General features: G+C 42.3%; 1 protein-coding gene and 1 long non-coding RNA gene across 2 annotated transcripts in view; one reads left to right on the top strand and one right to left on the bottom strand.

The window, feature by feature from the left end:
* Positions 1-2: 2 nt before the first annotated feature.
* On the top strand, positions 3-21,063 carry LOC138967269 (adenine DNA glycosylase-like). Its single transcript, XM_070339798.1, has 16 exons — positions 3-116; positions 1,535-1,680; positions 9,664-9,700; positions 10,507-10,580; positions 12,045-12,086; positions 12,756-12,827; positions 13,216-13,329; positions 13,961-14,058; positions 14,686-14,830; positions 15,370-15,454; positions 15,967-16,018; positions 17,219-17,352; positions 18,048-18,193; positions 18,389-18,541; positions 19,683-19,721; positions 20,145-21,063. Exons 1-16 carry the CDS (start codon positions 38-40, stop codon positions 20,220-20,222), a joined length of 1,494 nt encoding a protein of 497 aa, XP_070195899.1. The 5' UTR covers positions 3-37; the 3' UTR covers positions 20,223-21,063.
* LOC138967290 (uncharacterized) overlaps positions 17,213-21,319 on the bottom strand; it is a 44,516-nt gene continuing 40,409 nt past the window's right edge. Inside the window, exons 2-3 of the long non-coding RNA XR_011455903.1 lie at positions 18,031-18,527; positions 17,213-17,343 (exon numbers count right to left, since the gene is read on the bottom strand). This is a non-coding gene — a long non-coding RNA (uncharacterized lncRNA). The remainder of the gene's footprint in view (positions 17,344-18,030; positions 18,528-21,319) is intronic.

Genomic DNA, 21,319 nt, shown 5'->3' with positions numbered 1-21,319 from the left:
GCGCGACCTAAGTGCATAGCAACTCTATCCTGACTCTATGCTAGCTGTTTCAACTCGGATACTTCAAAGAGCCATCATGAAGGGGAAAACTAATCGCAGGCAGGTTAAGACTAATGGTAATGTCTCATGTTGTTCTTATAATTAGTGAACTGGTGTAGTTGTGTACTATTCCGAAGCCGAACACACACACAGTGACACAAACAAACACGCACACACAGTCACACATACACACGTGTACATACACGATGTACACACACACATATACACACACGTGTACACACACACACACACACACACACACACACACACACAACACGCACAGTCGTGATACACACACACAGTGACACACATGTCTGCAGAATCTTCACTTTGATGAAGGCGGCAGTCTAAAGAAAGAAGAAGAAGGATCTGGATCTGGATCTGGATAACCCGCCTGGGTTGGTGGTTGGCGGGTGCGCCACAGAAGCCGACGACTATCAACGTGACGTTTTTTTGGGTGTGCGCATTTAAAAGAGTCTTAAAAGTTCACTGTACACAAGGTGGATATAGTGTACAACTCCAGCTGGTCTTCTTGCGATTCAGCGATTCACACACGCACTGCCACTGAGAGTGACACGTACAGCACACAGACACACAGTACTCGTTTTTTGTCTGTACACGACTAAGCTCCTAGCTGTAGCCACACACATACAGATAGTCTGTAAAAGTAGACAGATAATCTGTAAAAGTAGAGAGAGAGAGAGACTGCATTCGCGGTATGGGCTAAATATAGGTCCCTGGCTAAATTTCTGCCGTTTTTAACAACTTCATCCTTTCAAGTCTGGTTTTCACAAAGTACCCTATGACACGACTCGACTCGAACGGCAACAAACAATACACTGTAATCTGAAATTCCCCTTTAAATCGGAGCCTTTCGTCATCATACACACAGACAGACACTGAGACAGATTTCTTCTTCTGCGTTCGTGGGCTGAAACTCCCACGTACTAACTCGTGTTTTTTGCACGAGTGGAATTTTACGTGTATGACCGTTTTTTACCCCGCCATATAGGCAGCAATACGCCGTTTTCGGAGGAAGCATGCTGGGTATTTTCGTGTTTCTATAACCCACCGAACTCTGACATGGATTACAGGATCTTTTTCATGCGCACTTGGTCTTGTGCTTGTGTGTACACACGGGGGTGTTCGGACACCGAGGAGAGTCTGCACACAAAGTTGACTCTGAGAAACAAATCTCTCGCCGAACGTGGGGACGAACTCACGCTGACAGCGGCCAACTGGATACAAATCCAGCGCGCTACCGACTGAGCTACATCCCCGCCCCACTGAGACAGACAAAATTAAACCAGCTTTATAGGGGATTATTTCTTTTTTAAATGTTGCTGATTCCTTTGTTTTTGTTATAAATTTTTGTATTGATTCGTAGTTTAACAACGTACTGCGCAGAGAGCACAGAATTATTCTGTGGTTGGCATTTGAGAAGTTTTCATTATTAATATTATTAAATGCTTTCAGTCATTTCCATCTGTTTTAGGAAGCAAGCTCGGAGAGAAGGAGGACAAGGGCAAGTCACTGTATTCTCCTTTCCACGGCTTCACGGAGAAAGAGTTGTCTTTGGTTCAGACTGTACTTTTGGCGTGGTATGATGCCAACAAGAGGGACTTGCCATGGAGGCACCAGGTGGGAACTTGTTATTCTATTATTATACGTTATTTGTATTTTTGACCAAAATATGACAATTTAGTATATATATATACACAGATTGAGACAGTCAGTGTTTCTCCGAGACTGCACCGGCGGTCGAGATGAACAATGACTGTCGAGATCTGAGTGAAATGTCATACATGTATTTTGGACAAAAATACAAATAACTTATGTATCAATCGATTTTAGTTAGAATTTATTTTATTTTTTTTAGAATGGAACGCATACAAACATGTATGCACTCTTTTGTAATCTTGGCTAGCCACCTAAAAAATTAATAAGAATTTTTGTTGGACTAAGACGTCACATGGTTCTAAGAAGGAAAAACCAATGTTCAATCGATACTGTTAGGAAACGCTACCGTTGCTGAGCTTTGGTTCAGTTTTGTGTGTTGAATGTAGTTGACTTATTTGTACTTTGTGGGAAAGTACCGATATTATATTTTGTAAACACAATATTTATGCTTGGACGAGAATGCAGGTGAACTTTCTAGTCCTGTCAAAACAAGTTGTTTATCACGCTGTTTGTAGTGTGAGTTCGTGGCGTTCGTTCGGATTAAGTGCGTCGGCGCTTTTGATGTACGTCATAGAGAATGTCGCTAGTTTAGTCCATGCACGGCTCGTATAATGTAGTTGTATCATGTTCGGTCTGGAATATTCTCGAGATTGAGTATTTACTATATATGCCAGCGCGATTTGAATGTTAAAAAAGCTTCTATTCGAGTTCTGCTAGATGTGCAGTTGTATGTATTGAATGCTGAATAAATCCTCGAACTCAATTTGACGAGTTGTTTTCTGTTGCTGCGAAGACGGGCGACATTAGAATAAAAGAACACAACTATACGACGTTTGAGAACTTGTGGCAATCTCAAGTGCCGTGTAACAATTGGGGGCCAAGCCGGGATCTACGTTTAACGCCAAGGGTTTTCCAGTAACAAGGACCAGCGTCAAGACAGTCACAGGAGGTAGCCATCAATCGGGTGTATCCTGAGGGATCAGTATTGAGACTACGGAACCGTGGATTCGGTGTGACTGTGGGAAGAGTTTGGTAATCGCCGCAGCTCGATACGGTGAGCGACGCCGGAGTGTATCGGGATTACAGAGGTTAGCTGCCGTTTGGACGAGACGGACTTCGTCGCGGAGCTAGTGCATTAATACTACGAAATACGACTGGGGTACGTCGTGTACGTATCGTGAGCAGAGTGCGCCGTCACGTTAGACGAGGGGGGTGGCAGCCTGCGTCTACGAAGGTGAACAGCGACGAGAGAAGCATCGGAGGTGCAGTAGAGACTGTGTTCTTTTAGAAGACTACATTCGTCTACGTTCGGGGCTGTGAAAGAATACAGACGAACGCACCGGAAAAGACCAGAATGGCTGAGTTCTGGGAAAAAGGAGTTGAACTGGGACTAAAAGGCAAGCAGTTGACGGAGTTCGTCGAGTCCCAGACACGACTGCTGGCGCAGCGTGAAGAAAGACAAGCGCAGCGTGAAGAAAGACAAGCGCAGCGTGAAGAAAAAGAAAGAGAAAGAGAAGCACAGCGTGAAGAAAGGCAAATTGAGCTGAAACGCTTAGAGCTCCAAATAGAAATGGAGACGAAGCGTTTAGAGCTTCAGACAGAAATGGTGCGTGTTCAAAATGAGCACGAGGCACCACGCCAAAGAGATAACCAGCAGCAAATGCTACACAGGGCACCGAAACTTCCAGCATTCGCTGACGGGAAGGACCAGATCGACTGCTACCTTGCAAGATTCGAGAGGTTCGCTGAGAGTGCTAGATGGCAGCGCGACGACTGGGCGATTCAACTTAGCGCACATCTGACTGGGGCAGCACTTGAGGTCTACACTAGACTCTCAAACGATGACGCCAGAGACTATGATGTACTGAAGGAAGCTCTGTTGCGTTGCTACAACTTCACTGAAAGGGGCTACCGTCAACGCTTCCGCGAATGCCAGCCATTGTCTGGAGAGACACCGAGCCAGTTTGTGGAGCGCCTGTCGTCATACCTGCAGAAGTGGGTGGAGTTATCAGGTGAAGAGCAGTCATACGAGAGTCTGCGGGACTTGATCGTGAAGGAGCAGTTCCTTAATGCCTGCCCGAAGGACCTGGCGACCCGCTTGGAAGAGCAAAAACTGCGGGGTTTGAAGGACATTACTGATGCTGCTGAGCGTTATCTCATTGCTCATGGAAGGACCCTGGGGACGTCAAAGTCATCGAAACCTTTCCAGAAGAGCGGGAACCAGGCAAACCAACCTGCCAAGGGACAAACTGAGTCCGCACCATCATCCAATGAAGGGCAGAACATAACGTGTTTCTTTTGCAATGCCAAGGGCCACCGAGTCGCCAACTGTCCCCAAAAGAAAAATAACGGACATGTCAATGACAAAGCGCAAGAACATCGACGGAGATATTACGACAACAAGAGGCAAACGAGTGGCTCGAACCAACAAGTATGTGCGAGCAGCGTCATACTTCCAAGGGCTGCCGAGCAAGTGGCTACACCATCGGACGTGGAAGGATGTATATCTGATGGCCAGCTTCTACTCGCCAATGGCAAGTCAATCTCTGTCGTCGCCAGCGCAGCTGTGTCAGTGTCGAACATGCCCGTGTCGAAGGGATTTGTTGAGAAGCAGGAAGTGACTGTTCTCAGAGATTCGGGCTGCAATGGGGTCATCGTCAAAGAGGATCTGGTGCCAACAGAGAAGTTCACTGGTGACTTCAAGTGGACGCTCATGGCTGACAGCAAATGCGTGAAGGCACCAGTGGTAAAAATCCAGATCGATACTCCATACTTCACCGGAGAAGTTGAGGCCGTCTGCCTGAAGAAGCCCTTGTACGATCTATTAATTGGGAACATTGGGGGTGCGAGACGTCCTGATGACCCTGATGTCGAATGGAGAATGGGCTCAGCTCAGCCTGCTGTTGAGGAGGAAGACCCACTGCCATTCGCGAATGAAGATATCAGCGAACTGTTACGAGATGACAGAGCAACTGTGCATCGCCGCGACCAGCCGCAGGTTGTAAGCGCTGTGACGACCAGAGCCCAGGCGAAGAAGGACAAAACAACTACGCCACTCAGGGTCACCAACAGCTCTGCAACTGCTGTCGTGGACAGGGATCGGCTGATTCAGCTACAGGAAGCTGATTCGACCTTAACAAAGTACAGGAGTCGTCCTGTCAAGGAGATGACTAAGGGCGAAGGCACTGTGCAATTTGAAGTGAAGGCCAAGATTCTGTACAGAGTGTTCCAGCACCCGAGAGTCAACGGTGGGAAGCCATTACGTCAAGTTCTGGTGCCTCAACCACTTAGGCGCCAGGTGATGGAGGTGGCCCACGACTCTATTATGGGAGGTCACCTGGGTGTCAAGAAGACATCGGACAGAATCCAGGCTGCGTTTTACTGGCCAGGACTGCATGCAGATGTGACTCGATTCTGCCGATCGTGCGATATTTGCCAGAAAACCATACCTCGAGGAAGGGTCCCGAAAGTGCCGTTGCAGAAGATGCCTTTGATCGACCGACCTTTCAAGAGGGTGGCCATTGACCTCATCGGCGAGATCAAACCGCCAAGTGAAGAGGGTCATCGTTGGGTACTGACCCTGGTAGACTATGCAACCAGGTACCCAGAAGCCGTGCCTCTGAAGAAAATTGACACCGAGACTGTTGCCGAGGCACTTGTGGACATTTTCAGCAGAATTGGGGTTCCTGAAGAGATCTTCACAGACCTGGGGACACAGTTTGTCTCTGAATGCATGGAAGAGGTCAACAGGCTGCTGAGCATTCGTCACTTGACTACGACACCCTATCACCCGATGTGCAATGGGCTGGTCGAAAAATTCAATGCGACGCTGAAGTCCACGCTGAAGAAACTATGCAGTGAGCAGCCAAGGCAGTGGCATCGCTACATCAACGCCTTGCTATTTGCATACAGGGAGGTGCCACAAGAGTCCACTGGATTCTCCCCGTTCGAGCTGATGTACGGGCGGACCGTGAGAGGCCCGATGCAAATACTAAAGGAATTGTGGACAAAAGATGTGGACACACCTGAAGTGAAGAACAGTTACCAGTACGTGTTCGAGTTGCGAGAGAAACTGGAGGAGACTCTCGAGATTGCGAGAGAAAACTTGAGAAAGTCTCAGGATAGTGGAAAGCACTACTACGACCGCAAAGCCGTAAACAGGAAGTTTACACCAGGTAACAAAGTGCTGATACTGCTCCCCACTGATCACAACAAACTACTGATGCAGTGGAAAGGCCCATACGAGGTTGAGGCTGTGGTAGGGATCAACGACTACAAGGTGAATGTCGGCAAGAAGTCCAAGATCTACCACGCTAACCTCCTGAAACTGTATGTGGAGAGACCTCCGGAAGCAGTACAGGTCGCAGCAAGTGTGGAAGAACCAGCCGAACTAGACGAATTCGATGGTGAGGAACTACTGGAGTTGGGAGACCTCCACAAGAAAGAGGGAGTGGATGACGTCAAGCTAGGACCTGACCTGACAGAAGATCAGCAGAAGGAGCTGCATGATTTTATGGGCGACTTCACCCATAGGTTCTCTGATGTTCCAGGCTCTACGTCCTTGGTCGAACATGAAGTCCACCTCACATCTGACGTTCCTGTTCGCTCAAAACCATACCCTATCCCGTTTCAGGCTCGGGAATCCTTGAAGAAGGACATCGACAACATGTTGAAGATGGGGGTCATCCGTGAGTCATCATCCCCTTACTCATCTCCCGTTGTTGTGGTCAAGAAGAAGGACGGCACAAACAGGGTATGCATTGACTTCAGGAAAGTGAATAAGATCACCGTGTTTGACCCTGAACCAATGCCGACGGCAACTGATCTATTCCGACAGTTAACCGGCAGTAAGATCTTCTCAAAGATCGATCTCAGCAAGGGATATTGGCAGATTCCTGTGCGCGAAGAGGACATACCAAAGACCGCCTTTGCAACTCCAGACGGAACGTATGAGTGCCTGCGGATGCCTTTTGGCATGGTGAACAGTGGTGCTACCCTGAAGAGGGGAATGCGAAAAATGCTCAAAGGAATGAAGAATGTTGTGTACTACTGGGATGATCTGCTAGTCCACACGGAGACCTTCGCAGAGCATCTGGAGACTTTGAGGGAACTGTTTTCCCGCCTGACAAAAGCCAATCTGACCGTGAGACCCAGCAAGTGCATTTTGGGGACCGACAACGTTGACTTCATAGGTCATTCACTGAAGGAAGGTCAAAAGGGGCTTTTGTTGGAAAACGTCACCAAGATCCTCAATGCGCCACGTCCTGAAACCAAGAAGCAGGTGCGATCCTTCCTTGGATTTGCTGGGTACTACAGAGAGTTCATTCCAAACTTCGCCGCCATAACGGCGCCTTTGTCGGACATGACCCGAAAAGGATGCCCCAACCGAATACTCTGGGGACCAGCTCAGGAGAAGGCATACCAGACCGTGCGCGACCTGATGTCCCGGTGCTACGCCTTCCTGATACTGCCAAAGAGTTCATCTTGCGTACAGACGCATCGGACGAAGGGATCGGCGCCATGCTGATGCAAGAACATGGAGGTAAACCGTTTCCGGTCAGCTATGCCAGCAAGAAGCTGTCAGGAGCCGAGAAGAACTACTCGACCATGGAGAAAGAGTGTTTAGCCATCGTGTGGGGAATCAAGAAATTTGAACTCTACCTCCAAGGGGTGAAATTCGTGCTTCAGACTGATCACAAACCCCTCACCTACCTGAACTCTGCGAAGTTTGTGAATAATCGTATCATGAGGTGGGTGATGTACTTGCAGAACTTTGATATGCGAGTGGAATCGATTAAGGGTTCAGACAATGTTGGAGCAGATTTTCTCAGCCGAGTATGTGATTAAAACTGTGTTCACTCTCCAACAGACTAATGTACATACCTGGTTTTCAATCTGTTATGTATACATAATATGTGTACAGGTAGCGTTTCAATGATTGAAAGAAATTAGGTAAATTTCTTCTGGTGTTGGGGGTAATGTTAGGAAACGCTACCGTTGCTGAGCTTTGGTTCAGTTTTGTGTGTTGAATGTAGTTGACTTATTTGTACTTTGTGGGAAAGTACCGATATTATATTTTGTAAACACAATATTTATGCTTGGACGAGAATGCAGGTGAACTTTCTAGTCCTGTCAAAACAAGTTGTTTATCACGCTGTTTGTAGTGTGAGTTCGTGGCGTTCGTTCGGATTAAGTGCGTCGGCGCTTTTGATGTACGTCATAGAGAATGTCGCTAGTTTAGTCCATGCACGGCTCGTATAATGTAGTTGTATCATGTTCGGTCTGGAATATTCTCGAGATTGAGTATTTACTATATATGCCAGCGCGATTTGAATGTTAAAAAAGCTTCTATTCGAGTTCTGCTAGATGTGCAGTTGTATGTATTGAATGCTGAATAAATCCTCGAACTCAATTTGACGAGTTGTTTTCTGTTGCTGCGAAGACGGGCGACGTAGAATAAAAGAACACAACTATACGACGTTTGAGAACTTGTGGCAATCTCAAGTGCCGTGTAACAGATACAATGGGTTTAAAGCCACAAAAACCGAAAGTTATAACTCTCAGGTCTCATGCGCAAGTGACACTTTAATTTCCTGTCTTTCATGCAAGTAAATCTGTCAACAGTTTTGTTCCCAGGCACAAAAGACAATACAGTGTTCTAGATGATCGAACGTGTAGCAAAGACCTGTACGTGTACGTGTAGATATTGCATCACCCGTGACTCACGTTTTTTCTCCAATGTTCCAAATCATTCGTTGTTTTGCTCCCACCAAAAACTAGATTTGATGACGTTACCCATACACGTTCTCGTACACGTGCTGAAAAGTGCCACATCTAGATCTGGCTAATATAATAGGTCAGATGGACCTGGATTCAAATCGGCACGGTTGGCCTAGTGGTAAGGCGTCCGCCCCGTGATCGGGAGGTCGTGGGTTCGAACCCCGGCCGGGTCATACCTAAGACTTTAAAATTGGCAATCTAGTGGCTGCTCCGCCTGGCGTCTGGCATTATGGGGTTAGTGCTAGGACTGGTTGGTCCGGTGTCAGAATAATGTGACTGGGTGAGACATGAAGCCTGTGCTGCGAGTTCTGTCTTGTGTGTGGCGCACGTTATATGTCAAAGCAGCACCGCCCTGATATGGCCCTTCGTGGTCGGCTGGGCGTTAAGCAAACAAACAAACAAACAAACCTGGATTCAAAATATATTAGTCAAAATGCCTTGGCCACAAACAAATTGTGTCAAAAGACATCCCTTGCATTAAAACTCCAGTCATTCGACTGACCTAGGGTCGGAACAAGAAGGTATGCGTAAATAACCAAAGACCAATGCCTGGGAGTCGGAACAACACTGCAATAATAATATTACATGGTGACGCAGTAGTCCCCCTTGTCACACTCACAGGCAGCTGCTCTGGGAAAGAGAATGCTTCATGTCCTACAGGCTAAATATTTCGCCTCTTCAGGACCAAATATGGGTTATGTCCAAGGAGCTCTCTATCAAGCTTTGATACAGTACTCCTTGGTTATGTCATAATTTGACATTTTTGCCCTATGCCAAAGCGTGAGCTATTTATAGTAGCTCAGTATTTTTGGTACGTCAGTTCAGTAGACAAGCACACCGGTGAGATGTGGAGTAGCTGTTTGTAATGGGGTCTGGCTGCTGTTGTCACCTTGTATGCTCTTGGGAACCTTCCGTACCCATTGTAGTTGTTATAGTTGTAGGATTATTAACTTAGCTTTAAAATCTCAATTGTTTGACTATAGCTTTGCCCCCAAAGGTAAATCTTGTGCTTTGTGCACCCAGTTACAATACATGTATTATTAAAGTACAGTTTGTAGTCGGATGTACACATTGTAATGTGAATGTCGAGACTATGTTTATTACTGTTTGCTGATTGTTCACTGTTTGCCTTCTGTTCACTTCTGAATTTGTCTTTTTGCCCAGAGTAAAGTCAGTGATATCAACCGAAGGGCTTATGGAGGTAAGCTGTTTCTGTTCAGTGGAACCCTCCTTTGAAGGGGTACGTGGCTTAACACTTTGCAGCCCACCTATGTTGACCAAGGTTTTTTTAGCCGAGACCAGCTGTGCTGCAGCAAGTCACTCAGAATTATAGTAACTGTGTAGTAACTGTGTATCAACACGCTGAAATGCAGGCGTTAGATCGACGTTAAGGAAGCGACTGAATTAAGCTAACAATCTGAGTGGATATATCCGTACCTGGTCAGATAGAGCCATATGAGTGGATATATCCGTAACTGGGAGACATTGAGTTAAAATGCGAGTGTTACTGTTATTGTTCAACGAGGACAGTATTTGATGCCATTACCTTCTTTTTTATTGAAAGAAAAACAAACATTTATATTTTAAGTTTATTGTTCAATTGTAATTGTGAACAAAAAGTCTGAAACAGTTCAAACTGGTGTTTCAATGTAATTTAAATGAGGAAAGTATGTGATGCAAATCTTCTCTTTATAAAAATACCTTGATAGCTGTTTCTTTTTTAATGTCAACAATGTGGACCCAAAGCAAGCCTTAATTGATCACATTTTAGTCACAAAATTCACAAATCTTTGAGTTTGAAGTAGATACTTGTATGATATAGCCATAGGTGTTGTTTATTTTAGCAATAATTATTTCAGTTTATGAATGATAATGTTGTTAATTCTTTTATTTTTTTCACACAAAAGACATTTGTTGCTGAACTTTATCATGATCTAAAGCAAATGACTGCATTTTCTTCTAACCTGATGAAATAATGAATAATTTATGCTCTTAATCTTATGTCAGTGTGGGTGTCGGAGATCATGTTGCAGCAGACCCAGGTTGCCACAGTGATTGATTACTACAACAGATGGATGACAGTAAGTCTAAAATAGTTGAGCACTATAACTCACCACTGCAGTCAAACCTGCCCTTGCAACCACCTACCCATAAAGACCACTCTGGAGGATGCAAGAGGAGTTTCTCTTTTGTGTAACCGAGTGCCGAAACACTACGATCACCTCGGGAAGCGAAGTGCAATCAAACAGGATTGAAAATGTTAGGGCTAATTTCTTAGCCCTATAAAAACTGTTATGCAAACCCGAAGGTTTCCATGAACATACAGACAACCGGAAACCACCAGACCCCATCACAGAATTCCACAATCAACCGGTGTTGACTTAAAGGCCAACAACTCGGGTGCAGAGTCTGCTGTGAAAGGAGCGGTAGCCTCCCCTGTCACATTTGTAAAATTCACCTTTCCATAATGACCACCTGTCAATAACACCCCCTTCTTTTGATCGGTCCCTCGCACGGAAGTGATCTTGTAATCCATGTCAGAGTTCGGTGGGTTATAGAAACACAAAAATACCCAGCATGCCTCCCTCGAAATTGGCGTATGCTGCCTGAATGGCGGGGGTAAAAATGGTCATACACGTAAAAATCCACTCGTGCTAAGAACATGAGTGAACGTGGGAGTCTAAGCCCATGAACGAAGAAGAAGAAGATCGGTTCCTTGGGTGGCTGTTGTAGACAAGTTCGACTGTAGTTGTTTTCTACGGATCAGTACATCGGGTTTTGTTCTGGTTTTGGTATGAGCGGCATTTGTATATTTTGTTGGGAGTCAGTTTTTTTGTATAGTGACACATTATGCCTCAAGTAAATGACAAGTAGCTGCAACAGCTCTGTTTTGGGGTTTGAATTGTCAAAGATTCTTCAAAATGAGATAAAAGATATTCTGCTTTCGAATTTCATGAACTCAAGTACATGTACATTATGTAGAAATGTAACTGTTAGGCCCCCAAAAAAAAATAGTCTGGTTATGGTAACCCGACCGACCCTATTTTTTTCGCGCGACCCTAGACTTTTTTTTGGCATTTGGGGAAAAAAAAAGTAAAAATATGATTTTTTGGAGAAAAAAAAAAGAAAAAAAATCCCGACCTACCGACCCTATTTTTTTGGCCTATGTTACCGTAAACAGACCTTTGTTTTTTTGGCCTTACTGGTACGTGTTTGAGCTGTTGATAGATATACAGGTTGGGCAATTTTTGGAAAATCTATATTGCTCATTGTTGAAAAAAATGTGCATAGTTTCAGCGAGTTACTCTGTTAGTTAATCAGGGATTTTAGGTCACTTAACAAAATGTTTACTCAGCTGATTTGGCCAAGTCATTGTTAAAGTTTGTTTTTTGTGTGTGTTTTTTTTAAACTGTGTTATTTGAAATAGCATGAGTTGTTAATTGTGCTCATTGTAGATTTGTAGTTGTACATTGCATTATTTTGTTTTGTTTAGAATTGCTGAATGTGTACACACCACTGCACTCCCACTTCTTTTTCTTCTCCAGAAATGGCCCAATTTGCTAGAGCTGTCCAAGGCAAAGTTAGAGGTATGTTAATTCTGTGTATTATTATTATTATAGTGAGTATTTCTACGCACATACCCTCCCAGAGGGAGGCTCATGGCGTTTACAATATGCCGTGTGAGATGGAATTTTTTACACAATATATCACGCATTCACATCGGCCAGTAAATCTCAAGCGTGTTAGGCGAGTATATACTTTCACGGCCTATTATTCCAAGTCACACGGGTATTTGGTGGACATTTTTTTATATATGTCTATACAATTTTGCCAGGAAAGACCCTCTTGTCAATCGTGGGATCTTTAACGTGCACACCCCAATGTAGTGTACACGGGACCTCGGTTTTTCGTCTCATCCGAAAGACTGTGTGTGTGTATGTAGGTTGACTTGGGCAATTATTAACCAGATTTAGCGAGGAGGTGAGGCTCACTGTCCCACTGAGTGAATCTGAAACGGTTGCTCTTCTCTTGGCAGGTGACATACTCCCTCTGAGTTGATTAGGAACTACGCCCTGACTTAATTAAATATTCTGACTTGTTTTGTATGACACTATTCAAAAAATTTTATTTTTGAAATAAAAAATTAAACAAATTAAAAATGGCAGAAACAGTCACTGATTCAGCTTCCAGATTGACAGTTATAAAGTCTGATGGAAAACTATCGTAAGTTGAATTTTTTTTCCTGTGTTTTTTAGGAGGTGAATGAAATGTGGTCAGGGCTGGGGTATTACTCACGAGGAAAACGACTGCACGAGGGAGCTCAGAAGGTAATGCAGAATTCTTCTTTTTCCTTTCCATGATTTGGAGTTTGGTAAACTGTGATTAAACTTTGTTTATTGCTAGCTTTGTGCATGGGAAAATATATGCTTTTCATCACTTTTCCCCCTCTGTGAAAAACAAATCATCAGATCTCCCAAAAGGAAGGCAAAGGTTTATTCAATTTGAAAGAAATGTGGCCGCTTTGGCCAATGCCAAACAACATCTATGGTAGCTTGTAGTTACATGTACTTTACATAATGCAAGGACAGAATTTCTCATTTCTTTTCTGAACTTTGTTTGTGATTTGTGCGTGTGTGTGTGTGTGTGTGTGTGTGAATCTGTGTGTGTGTGCATGGGTGTGTGTCTGTGTGTACATTTGTGTGTGTGTGTTTGCAGGTAGTCTCAGAGCTGCAAGGAGTGATGCCCAGCTCATGCACAGACCTGCAGAAAGAGCTGCCAGGTGTTGGCAGGTACACAGCAGGTGCTATTGCCTCCATTGCCTTTGGACAGGTATGCTAATAAGTAATATGCTGTTAATTGTAACTTTGTGAATGTGTAAGGTATACAAACAAATGAATGAAGAATGTTTGGTTCCCCGTTTTCCGGCCAAACCAGTGTTTCTTCCTCCATGACAGATCAGGTGAATGACTGTAAAATCTTCACCTATTTGAAGGAAGTTTTGTCGTTTAGCCGACGCCAAAGACATCCATATAAATGTCTTTATTATATGTATTGTAAGTTATGTGTATTGGTGACCAAATTATAAGATTTTACACAGATTAAAACGATATTTGTTCTACAAGACCATGCTAGCGGTCGAGGTGAACAGTTTCTGTCGAAATCTGTGTAGATTGTAATATTTTGGGCACCATTACAAATATCTTTTTTATTAAAAAGACATTTATGTATCGTTCCATTTTAGTTAGAAATCCTTTTATTTTGTATGTTTAAATGCAAACAAATGTGCACTTTTTTGTAGTCTCTGCCAGCCGTCTAAATATGAGTTTTAGTTAGCTTCTGATGTCACATGGCTCAAATAAGGCAAATCCAATTGGGTTTTTTAATCCTGTGTCGTTATGGTTCAATGTCTCCATGTGATGAGATGCACAATGTATGTTAAATAATTGTCCGTTCTGTGCAGAAAACCGGTGTTGTCGACGGTAATGTGATCAGAGTGCTGTCACGACTGAGAATGATTGGGGCTGACTCCTCTGCTCAGACAACCATGGATGCCTTTTGGTAAGCAGACTGCAAACAGTGAACTTTTCTTTTAGTCTAGTTTATTCAGTCTGTGATGTAAATTTTGTGATATTTTTATTGCAAATTATTTTATTGTTTTGGTGCCCTTTCATTCAAATACTGATGTTCAGTCAGTGCAAAAAAATGATAAAGGGATCCTTTAGAAGGCCTTTTTTATTTTATTTTTTTAACTTCACGGAAGATTAAGAGAGGCCTAGTAATCGTAGTGTGAGGCTGGCCAGCTGATACTTCTCGGCCATATCGCTCCTCACCAACAAGCCCCCTCTCCAACCACCACGATTCAGTGGAGGGTTTCGGCATCGTCTTGGAATGTTGGCATAACTCGTTCTAGACAGCTTTTCAGGAGAAGGCCAAATAGATTTTTTTTTCTCAATGAAATAGAGTTTATATTTGTACCCGGTATGGATAGAAAGATGAAAGAATGTTAAATCATGTTATTTATTGTCCATTGTATTTGAGAGATCATTTCTCATGGAGAAGGATTTACTAAGTCTAAAGCACAAAAAGAAAATCACAAAGCATCTAGGTACGCCAAAATTTCATGACGTCGCGTCGGTTTGCTCTCTTTGTAAAAAAAAAAAAAAAAAAATCTGATTCTTTTTGCAGGAAGCTGGCAGACAGCTTAGCAGACTGTGACCGACCAGGGGATTTGAACCAGGCACTCATGGAACTGGGGGCCACCGTATGTACCCCAAAAACTCCACAGTGCTCTGCTTGTCCGCTGAACAAAGTGTGCAAAGCGTATGCAAAGGTGTGAGCTTTCTTGTGTTTGGAAGGGAAATTGTTTTGGCTAGCAGAGGATAGTTTGCACATGTTTCAGTCACATTTTAGTCTTGCCTGTCATGTTTCAGTCATATCTGTCTTGTTTTAGTCATGTTTCAATCATGTTTTAGTCATATCTGTCATGTCTGCCATGTTTCAGTCATGTTTTCATGCCTGTCATGTTTTAGTCATGCCTGTTTTGTTTTTTTATCATGACACACATGTTCAGTGACCACCCCTTCCCCTTAAAAAACTGTTTGCTTTTAAGGCTTCTACTGTATAAAACACTACTTTCTGAGAATTTCTGTTTATATCCTCTAATTGAACAACTATTTTAACACTCACTTTAAAGACTGCATTTCTTGAGATTTTTTAAACAGATTTTAAAGTTTACCACTGTGCTGGCGTTACACCCCAATTTTTAAAAACTCATAATGAAAGTAAAATGAATCATATTTTATATTAATATGCTGTTAATTTGTGGAAAAAGGAGTGTATTACTCATTTCCAAAATGGGCTTCATTGTAGGTTGAAAGTGAGAAAAAGGAAAACGCAAGCCGCCTGGTTTCACAAGCATCAGAGACACAACCACCTATCCCAGATATTGAATGCTGTAAGTTTTTTATCCTTCCTTTTTTGCATGATTAATTTGTCATTGGGTGAATCATAGACCTATCTAAATATAGGTCCCTGGGTGAATGTTATGCTTTCAAGGTTTTGTTAATTTCAGCGTTTTAATGCACTGGTAGGGCCTTACTCTTTTCTCCAAAAGTTAACTGCGCAGAAATGTAAGTACAACATTTTGTTCGTCAAACTTTCTCACCTGACTGCTGACACATATAGCATTTATGCTCATGGGAAACTCAGTGCGTTAAAAGTGTCTGTAAAATGTGCCACACAGTCACACAATGACGTGTCGTTGCTTGTGTATGTGTGTGTGTGTGTGATTGTGTGTGAGCGTGTGGGTGTGTGTGTATGAGTGTGTGTGTGTGTGTATGAGTGTGTGTGCGCGTGCATGTGTGTGCACGCGTGCATGTGTGTGCTTGTGAGTTTGATGTGCATGCACATGTGAGTGTGGTTATAGCTAAGCTTACCCCCTGATAGAAGTGACTGGTATACTTTCAGTGGCAGAAAGCTGTCAGTTATGTCTCCCTGCTGATGATACCTGGGACAAAAGGTAACTAACATCTAATGGGAAAAGTGCACACGATTGTTTTGTGTCTGTGTCTGTGAACAGTTTATGGCTTTCTTAGCAAAACAAAACTCTTGTCAACACTAAACATAGAAAAATTAGCTATACAGTTGACAAAGAAGACAAGTTGATTTATTCACATTTACTCGCAAATGTCCTGCAATGCAATTGCAAATTATTTTTGCCCTGATTAATTTATTTTGCAAAATGTGTAAACTTTAATAGAAAACGGTCTGATTTATTTTGCAAAATGTGTATACTGTAATAGAAAACGGTCTGATTTATTTTGCAAAATGTGTAAACTGTAATAGAAAACAGTCCGATTTATTTTTGCAGAATGTTTAATAGAAAGCAGCTGCAATCAATATGTCTGGTTAGACCTTATAAGAAAAGAATTGAATAAAATGTGCAAACCGCAAAGGAAGATGAAATTGTGAAAACCTGAGCTACCAAAGACTTTGCCCTTACTGTATTAATTTTTTAAGGACTTTTTCTTTAAAATTCAAAAATTTTCTTTGTGCTGCATTTTATTTTTGAGTCACTTGAGAAAAAGTGACTATGTAATCGGTCAGTGTTAGTCTGTCCGGCCGGCCGTCCGGCCGGCCGTCCGTAGACACCACCTTAACGTTGGACTTTTCTCGGAAACTATCAAAGCGATCGGGCTCATATTTTGTTTAGTCGTGACCTCCAATGACCTCTACACTTTAACGATGGTTTCTTTGACCTTTTTCAAGGTCACAGGTCAGCGTCAAAGGAAAAATTAGACATTTTATATCTTTGACAAAGTTCATCGGATGTGATTGAAACTTTGTAGGATTATTCTTTACATCAAAGTATTTACATCTGTAGCCTTTTACGAACGTTATCAGAAAAACAAGGGAGATAACTAGCCTTTTCTGTTCGGCAACACACAACTTAACGTTGGGCTTTTCTCGGAAACTATAAAAGTGACCGGGCTCAAATTTTATGTGAACGTGACTCATTGTGTTGTGAATAGCAATTTCTTCCTGTCCATCTGATGCCTCATATAATATTCAGAACTGCGAAAGTGACTCGATCGAGCGTTTGCTCTTCTTGTTTGTTTTGTTTTTGTTTATCCATGTGCATGCGCGCGTGTGTGTGTGCGTGTGTGTGTTGCTGATAATAACTTTGCTTTTTTTAACATTTTTGTAATGATCCCTTTAGTGTTGGGGTGCAGAATTTCCCTCGCAAGGCCAAGAAGAAAGCAGCCAGAGAGCAGACGGCCTCAGTGTGTGTGATGTGCAAGGTTTGCCAGGACGGGCAGCGCATGTTTCTCATCCTGCAGAGGCCTGAGAAAGGTACGAAAGAAAAAAGAGTGTCCTTTGTTATTCATGTTGAGCGTACCGTGCAACCCCACCCTTTAAGACCTAAACAAATTCTAAGAAAATCAGGTCTCATAAGGGAGGGAGTCTTAAAATGGAGGTAAATTTTGAAGACCTTATGAACAGAACATAAGAAAATGTGGGTCTTAAAACAGGGGAGGTCTTGAAATAATGTGCGGTCTTAACGTTGGTTTCACTGTATACACACTTAACACTTCCGGGGCTAATTGGGACAGGGGAGACGACTCTGTCAGTATCATCCAAATGTGAAAATCAAGTGTAAAACTTTTCAATCTTCCTGTCCTATAGGCCGTACTGCGTCTGTGGAGGGAGGCAATGTAAGGTTGTTGTGTGTTGACCCAAGGATCAGGGTAACTGGTAATTTTGTGTATTATTTTAACAGGGGAAGGGGGAGATGGTGAACATCTACATGTAACTTTGCCAGCTGGTCATTTGATAACATTTTGCACTTGGGAAGATTATATAACGACTGTTTGTTAGGCTTGGGGTGAGAGTGTGATCGGTTTTGGTGAGATACATCATTCATATGTATCAACAAAAAAACAGTTTGAAAACCGATTACAGTGGAGCCGCCACTACCACCCACCCACCCACCCACCCCCCTCCTGTTGTTTGACATCACAGGTAATATACCTTGTTATCATTTGCAGGCTTGCTAGCAGGACTATGGGAGTTTCCCAGTTCAGACGTTGACACAGGTTCCAGCAGTCCGACTCAGGTGGACGTTGTGAAGCAGCTTGAAAGCGATCATGGAGTGCATGTCAGCAGTGTTCAGAACAAAACACACCTTGGCCAGGTAAGTGCATGCAAATAAAATGGAACCCCCCATTAAAGAATCCACCAACACTACCACCACCCTCCTGTTTCCTGAGTTTTGTTTTCCTTTCATGTGTTAGTGTTACGCAGAGTGAGGGGTCATTGGTAGCCCCTGTAAACTGCTTTTCCCTTTCCCCACATATTTTTTATAGCAAAGACATTGTCTGCGTTTCAGGTGGTGCACATTTTCTCCCACATCCACCAGACCTATGTGGTTTCCATGGTGACAGCTGCGGAAGATCATGTGACTGTGGAGACAGAAAGACCAGCAAGATGGCTGACCAAGGAAGAACTGGATGCCGCTGCCTTGCCCACTGCAATGAGAAAGGTTCTGTTCTTAATTTTGTCTTTTTGTGTGTGTCTTTTTTTCTTTTTTTCACATGTGTTTTGAAAACATCACAAGTAAATCATAAGCAAACTATTTGTGAAGTCGATTTTTTTGGTCAATCTGTGTCATATGTCTTTAAACTGAGAGTTCTGGTGAAGAATGTGTGTATTTTGTCTTAGAGAAAGGACTTTAAATTTCTAACGTGTAAGATTGGTCAGGTGTTTTAAGGGGGTTCCAAACAGACTTTGCCCTAGATATGACCTGTTATTCCTTTATAAATGTGTACTTGTACAAAATGAAATACTAAATTTACATTTGCTGGGGCATGGGATGGTTGGTTGGTTGGTTTTTGCGTTTTAATGTCCCTTCAGCAGATGCTAGCTGCTATTCGAGACCGGGGATGAATACATACAAAGCTGTTTGCATTTAGTGTAGTACATGTATAACAAGACCGTTTCACAATTAAAAAAAGATGTTTTTATCCTCTGTGTACAAGGTGCCTTATCACTCTCCGCGGTCTGTTTTCTTCATTTCTGATCTGCTGTTGTTCTAATTTCTTTCAGTCCCTCTTACAGATGTTTCTTTCTTGAAAGATTCTTCACACACTTGGGCAGAACTGTTAACAACAGGGGTGGGACTTTTCCGCGAATCCGCGGACACAACTTACGAATTCCGCTGGAGTAATCTATTTTTCCGCATCCCATTTCATCACAGTATCTATAACTTCTTGACTGAATGATATGGAGAGAAGTGAAGATGGAACAGAACACTGGAGGCTTGCGAGTTAAATTGTGCTGACTAAAAACTCCTGATAACTAATAGTCATTTTGAGTTTCAATGCATTGAATCATACTATTACCAGTATTGGATTATGGATACATGGTTCATTACGTAAGTATGCACCATTACAATGTTACCATTGTTGTGTGAAAGTGGGTTGTTGGGTTTTTTTGGAAGGGGGGGGGGGGGGAGGGGAGTGAGGAGAATCTCTTTTTTACGAGTTGAATTTTAGTCTCAGAATGCACCAGATTGCACAGATGTTAATGTACCATTTTAAAAAAATTGGGTGATTTCCTCTTTTTTCACCACAAGAGAGTCCCACCCCTGTAAACAAGCTGACTGTCTTGCTTTTCCCTTTCAGGTTTTCAAGTTATGCTCTGATGGGAACACAATATCCAAGGTAAGCCAAATACCCACATTTTTACAAAAAGATGAGAGAAAAAACAGTTTTGCATCTTCCTGTTACCTGTTTATGTTTTGTAAGATTACATCCAGCAGGTGTAACAGGTAATTTGTCACACCATCACACACATATTTTGCATCTGATTTAAAACCCAATCAAAGATTAAACTTTAATGTAAGGTCAGTGACTTGTACTCCTACGCTATCTTACTAAAAATAACAAAAGTAGGTGAATGAAAAGGGCAGAGACAAAGGTTTTGAAAAGAAGTGGCAGGTGTATATAAAGATGTCCTTTTTTTTTCCTTTTTCAATTTTTTTCCAATTTTTTTTTTTTGGGTGGGGGGGGCTCCTTTGCTTGCATCTGTGTTTTTTTGTTAGTTTTTAAATTGTTAAGCACATTTTATTTGGTGATGTTCGACAGGGTGTGAAAAGGAAACGCGCAGATCCGACCAGCGGGAAACAGAGGGCTATTGACTCCTTCTTCAAACGCAAGAGCTGATTTTTTGTCTTTTGAGAATAATGAAGGTTTTTACTGCATGTGTGTCTCAGTGGAACGGTTGAAATCAGTCCACCGTGTGAGGTCTGTCCAGGCGTTTACATGAGATAAGACTATCCTGCCACATGGACACATTCCAAAACTCAACAGCCTGCGCACAGTGGTAATTTTTTGATGAATGTATTGTGTAAAAGCCATTAGTGTAAAACATATTTTACAAGAACCAACACCTTGTCAGATATACTTTTGTATTTTTTTATGAATACAGTTTGTAAAAGCCATTAGTGTAAAAGGTATTTTACAAGAACCAACACCTTGTCAGATATACTTTTGTATTTTTTTATGAATACAGTTTGTAAAAGCCATTAGTGTAAAAGATATTTTCCAAGAACCTACAACTTGTCAGATATACTTTTGTATATTTATTCCTTTTTGAATGCAAACAAATATAAAATTAATAATTCAACTCACTACTGCAGTCAGGTATTTGAATTTTGATGTGACCAAGACAAGGCATGGTTGGATTTGATGTGAAACAGAACAACTTGTTCAGTGTTATTTTGTGTACACATTTCTTTTAACTGATCCAAGACAAACATATTTTACAAGAAAATACATCTTGTCAGACATACTCTTGTGTTTCATTCCTTTTTGAATGCAAACAAAAAGAACTAGACAATTATTTCTAGCTCTTTTCAATAATTTTGATATGATTGGGACATTGATGGTGGCTTTCCACCAGTGATTCACTTGGGCGTAAAAGGAATTAATTCATTATGCAACCTGTTTCCAGCTCAATTTGCTGAACATTGTACATGTATGTACAATGTTTACCTCATACTTCTAATACTCATGTTCATATAAGTAAAACATGACTGTTTTTACTGAAAAAAATTCAGATTTCTTGATCAGTTGTTTGATATTAACATTTTATGCTTTTACATGAAATAAAATCCTATTTTGACTCCAGAATCTCTTGTGAGGGCCCCAAAGGGGGGGTATCATCACGATCACGGGAAGGGAAATTTTAGCTTTCACGATCACAGTTACCTTGATTTTTGTTTTCACGATCACGAACACCAGTGGCAAATCACGGTCAC

The sequence above is a fragment of the Littorina saxatilis genome, linkage group LG5, assembly GCF_037325665.1.
Source record: "Littorina saxatilis isolate snail1 linkage group LG5, US_GU_Lsax_2.0, whole genome shotgun sequence".
In the NCBI taxonomy this organism is placed as follows: Eukaryota; Metazoa; Mollusca; class Gastropoda; order Littorinimorpha; family Littorinidae; genus Littorina; species Littorina saxatilis.
Note: the sequence above shows the minus strand (reverse complement) of the source record. Positions and strands in the feature narration are given on the sequence as shown.